Genomic DNA, 5212 nt, shown 5'->3' with positions numbered 1-5212 from the left:
CAGCCAAACATATTTCTTACAATTTCTTCAAACAATAACCAAGTGGACATATTGTGATTTTAACTTTTAAGCCTAAGTCAAATAACGTAAACATATCAGCCAAACATATTTCTTACAATTTCTTCAAACAATAACCAAGTGGACATATTGTGATTTTAACTTTTAAGCCTAAGTCAAATAACGTAAAAATATCAGCCAAACATATTTCTTACAATTTCTTCAAACAATAACCAAGTGGACATATTGTGATTTTAACTTTTAAGCCTAAGTCAAATAACCTTAAAATATCTCAGTTAACAAAGCTGCAAAATAATCCTTCACCAACATCAGTGAAAACAATGGGTCCACCATATTTTTTATTTGATATGGTGTAAGTTCTCTAGTAACTCTGTGTCTTTCTTTCAGTAAAAATTGCATGCTCTAAAATATCATAAATGAGACCAGGTTTGAAATATCCTTTCATTTAAGAATGTACAGATCATGCAATGTTTTTTTTTTAATCTCAGTATAGTTCAAGTCAATCACAGCAGTTTTCCACGAGATGTGTCTCATCTCAATATTTCAAACCAAGTTCTGTACTTCACAGGATACATTGTACTCTTGTATATGTATGATTTTTATAGCAACTGACTAGCACCACTCGGTTACTTTGCATGCTTTTTGGATCCTGCAGTCACCATTTATTGAATTAGGGTTACCACAATTTAAGTGATAATGAAAATACAGTAGTAATTGATGGATACAAGCAAAAATATGCTACTATAAGTGTCCATCCACAAAGTACATGCATATACAGTCCATTATAGTAGGCATAAAATGTACAACTACAAAATTACTTTCACTGTTATAACATGGTAGACAAAAAATAATTTTGATAAAAATACAGCAAAATGTTATGTATTATGCATGATTTATATAGCCTATGGTAATTCTTTGTGCTATATTAGAGCACAGTTTTTTCACTGCACTTCAATAAGACTGGTATGTACTCACCAGACTATCAGGTGTGACCACACAGAGTGTCAATACACAAAGTCAAGTTGAGTGTGCGCAAGTGTTGTGAGATCACTCGGGATGTTTTTTTATTGGCTAAAACCTGCCGACATTCCCAACAAAGTTTAACCTTTCAGCTTATTTGTCAGAATCCCCAATAATCATTAAGTTTAAGTAACTGTAACTTTAACAATTTTAACTATTCTAGCTGTTTTATTTAGCAAGATTTGCCTTGTCTGCTGTGTAGCAGTAATGTGTGGAATGGCTACATTCTACAACTGCAGATGCAAGAGTTTCCATGACAACAGATGCGTAAAGTGACTGTACCTCAAAAGAGATGGTACGACAAAATGGTAGTGGAAAATAACTACAAGCCTGGTGATTGGGTATGGTTGTGGTACATGTTTATAACAGTTCTGGCTAGACTGGTCCTTAACTGATCTACTGGCAGCTCAATGATGTAAGTTATGAGTAACAAGAGGCTGCTTGTGAGAAATCAGATGAGGAAGCACCAGTATAGAAGCAGTATATTTGTTTAAATAGTCAGTCCAAATGTTGGCGACAACCTTCTAATCAATATGGCTAGACCAGCATTTAGGACAGTCACTCGACTGAAATATCAATGACTGAAAGGAAGCAGCATTCCTTGCTTTCCAATCTGTTAAGTGAAGTTTCATGATAAGATGTAAGTGTGTGCAGTACCTTATGTGATAACCTCTTCACTATTTTACTGTTAGGGCATTTGATGGGTTTAGAAATGAAAATAGCATAGTGGGCCTTACTTCCAACCCACTGAGTTATATTTGGTAGCAAGACTTTAATCTGACATTTTGCAATAATCAATCGATGTATTATTAATAATCATAAATAATCAATTGATGTATTTAATTCAGTTGTAACAGTGAATTATAGACACTGTGTGGTATCTCTGTACTGGGTTAAGGGACATACATCTGATCTACTGGGAGATGTGTTACTTATCTTAGCATCATGATATTTGAAAATCAATCAGTTGACTTTCTGAGTATGCCATATGGTAGGTGCTCATCCAAATCATTTTGATCAGGGTTCACAAACTTAGCAAGCAATAGCTTGACAATCTCTACTGCCTTTTCAGCCAAACCATCTTTACTATTATCAACACTTAACATAATTATAAAACAACTCACTGTTGAGGTTAGCTCTTTGATCTGTGATTATCTCTCCAGGCACATCAAAATGTGAAAACCATTCTAATGCCAGTATGTCTTTGATGGACTGTACCAATGTGTCAGCTAATGATTAGGCTTTACCCCACTTGATGAAGTAATAAATAACAACCAGCACAAATGAATTATTTCTCAATTATGGGCAGAGGAGACCTATATTCAGAGAAATTCTATCCAGAATTGAACCTACCATCATTGGCCTGAACTTTCCTTGGTACAGTGTTTGAACCATCACTCATTGTCTTTACATTATTGTGGCCAGAATAACCATTTCAGCACAATGATGATAGTTTTCAACCCACTTTCTCGTCTTTTAGTCATTACATTATGCAAAAGCCAAAGAATTTTTTGCCTCTGGAACCACTAGCTGCATCATAGGTTAGCAACTACATTTTGGTGGTTTATAACAATGGTATAATCAATGTTCTCCCCAATTTTTCTTTGTACTGGACAGACTAAAAACACCTCAGAGCACTACCTTTCTGTCCATAGGCAACTTTAGTTTTCTTTAAAAGCTGAACGGCATTTTTTTGGAGCAACTGTTGGCACCTGTACTCCTAGTTTGTTTAGACATGGTATTGTTCAAATTACAGGCCTATGTCTTCTACACAAAACTGTTACTAACTGACTAATTTGTGAATGACCTTTTGTTTTTGATGGGTAGTACTTCCAAGATTGCTGTGTGGTCATGTATGTCTATGCTTTTGAAAGTAGCCAAGAAAAAATCTTACTTTTTAAGTACAAACATTGTTACTTACACGGCCTTAACCTCTGGCCAATAATTGGCATGGTATTAATTTGTAATAATTACACTTCACTTATTTAGTTCACACCATAATAGTTACTGTCCATGCAACTAATGCAAAACTATTGCCTAGACAGTTACTATGTCTGTCATATCCTGGGTGGCCTGATCAGCATTGGATACAGCAGATGTAGTGTGGTTGTCATATTATAACATATTCTTCTTTGCTTTCACTCCATAAGTTATTAAAATGTAATTTTCTCCCATTGACACATGGATGCTTGACCCACTCATGAACAACTGGGTCTTTAGTTAATGACAGATTTCTGCTATATGAGCTCACTAACTGATAAAATTCAGGAAGGTCAGCAGAATCTACTGGTATAAACTAGTAGAGTCTGAGTTGGATCTGACCGTCAACCTGGGAGAGTGCAGCAGTCAGCTACATCTAGTCATAGTGCCTGGTCCAGTACGTTACAAGTACTGGATGGTACATTATACCTTATGTTCCCTCTATACTGTGGACACACATCTAGTCATAGTGCCTGGTCCAGTGAGTTACAAGTACTGGATGGTACATTATACCTTATGTTCCCTCTACACTGTGGACACACATCTAGTCATGGTGCCTGATCCAGGGAGTTACAAGTGCTGGATGGCCCACTATACCTTATGTTCCCTCTATACTGTGGACATACATGGCCATACATCTAGTCATGGTGCCTGATCCAGTGAGGTACAAGTGCTGGATGGCACATTATACCTTATGTTCCCTCTATACTGTGGACATACATGGCCACACATCTAGTCATGGTGCCAGGTCCAGTAAGTTACAAGTACTAGATGGCCCACTATACCTTATGTTCCCTCTACACTGTGGACATACATGGCCACACATCTAGTCATGGTGCCTGGTCCAGTGAGTTACAAGTACTGGATGGCCCACTATACCTTATGTTCCCTCTACACTCCTACATGCCATAACTACAGAGCCACCTAGAAGTAAAGACATTTATCTTTAAAAGCAGCCATAAAAACAAGATTTTATAATGCCAGACTTTCACTAATCCATGTGAAGTAACTAAAGTGTTACTCGAGGTGAAGAGGCTGCAGAGTTTATTTGCTCTAAAGTTCCTTGTGCATTAGTCACTGTCATGAAGATGGACCTTTCTTCTCTAAACTCTGTTCGTCATTTTGTTAAAGAATTTAAGGCGAGTGAGTGGCATTTTGATGATACTGTTGTGTTATAAGTTAAGATAGTCTGATCAATAATCCTAAGTTCAACTATTAAAGTGAGCTAAGAACAAGATGCATATGTGAATAGATAGATGTTAATGGATTAGCTGTTAATTTCAAATAAAATAAGACTAGTCCAATGGTGCAACTACATTTCAAGGAAAGCATGACTTAAAAGAATTCTCCTTATCAGTTAGAAATTTTACAACATAATACATTTCAAGGAAAGATTGGGTTAAAGAAGTCTCTTGATCAATTAGAAATATTTGCAATATAAAACAACATTAAAGGTTTGACAGGAAGACATAATAGAAAACTGTGTATTAGCATGAAGAGAGTAAGTATATGTTTTACAGCAGTACAGATGAAATACAAGTTATATTTGCAAAACATAATCTTTCATGTAGGATTGATTTAATAGATATCAAGGGTGCTTTTTTTTTGTGTGGTACAGCTGTTGTCCCGATCATTACAAACGTACTTTGAAAAGTTGTACTTATTCTAAATAAAGTCTACGAGCCTATTTCTATGATGTTTTTGTTTGATTAGAATATGACAAGCTGGACATACTAATCAACAATGCAGGGGTTGCTCTTGTGCCTTTGACTCGATCTGAAGATGGATATGAACTGCATTTTGCTGTTAATCATCTTGGTAAGCTTCCACATTGAAATAAATGTTACAGTTGTGGAACCTTAGACACCATCTTGTAAATCATATATTTTCTTTTTCTTGTCTAAATCAAAGGTACAGTTGTCTAAATTACACACTTTAAGAGAAAAACTGACTAGTATTCTTTCATTGTACATCAGTCTGACAATAACCCTGTTCAGTTTATCAAATAGATAATGTTCGGTTAGTCTACATCAAAGATCCTCATTTACAAAATAGAAACATTTATGCAAGGTGATCCAAGGATTTTTAAGAAACCAGAAGTTTAAGTTTCAAGAGTTATTTACCCCAAACACTAACTTAATAAATTAAAGTTCAAATTATAATGAAAGTGTGAGAAAATCAGATAAGTTATTGT

At 35.5% G+C, this 5212-nt stretch overlaps 1 protein-coding gene across 1 annotated transcript in view; it reads left to right on the top strand.

Annotated features, from left to right (window-relative positions):
* Window positions 1–5212, top strand: part of LOC106462064 (retinol dehydrogenase 14-like) — a 34660-nt gene that overhangs the window by 20265 nt on the left and 9183 nt on the right. The window contains exons 4-5 of the mRNA XM_013921945.2: window positions 4034–4161; window positions 4732–4836. Coding sequence (XP_013777399.2) covers window positions 4034–4161; window positions 4732–4836 — 233 coding nt within the window. The remainder of the gene's footprint in view (window positions 1–4033; window positions 4162–4731; window positions 4837–5212) is intronic.

The sequence above is a fragment of the Limulus polyphemus genome, unplaced genomic scaffold (assembly GCF_000517525.1).
Source record: "Limulus polyphemus unplaced genomic scaffold, Limulus_polyphemus-2.1.2 Scaffold1086, whole genome shotgun sequence".
In the NCBI taxonomy this organism is placed as follows: Eukaryota; Metazoa; Arthropoda; class Merostomata; order Xiphosura; family Limulidae; genus Limulus; species Limulus polyphemus.
This window is presented reverse-complemented; position numbering and strand designations above follow the sequence as displayed.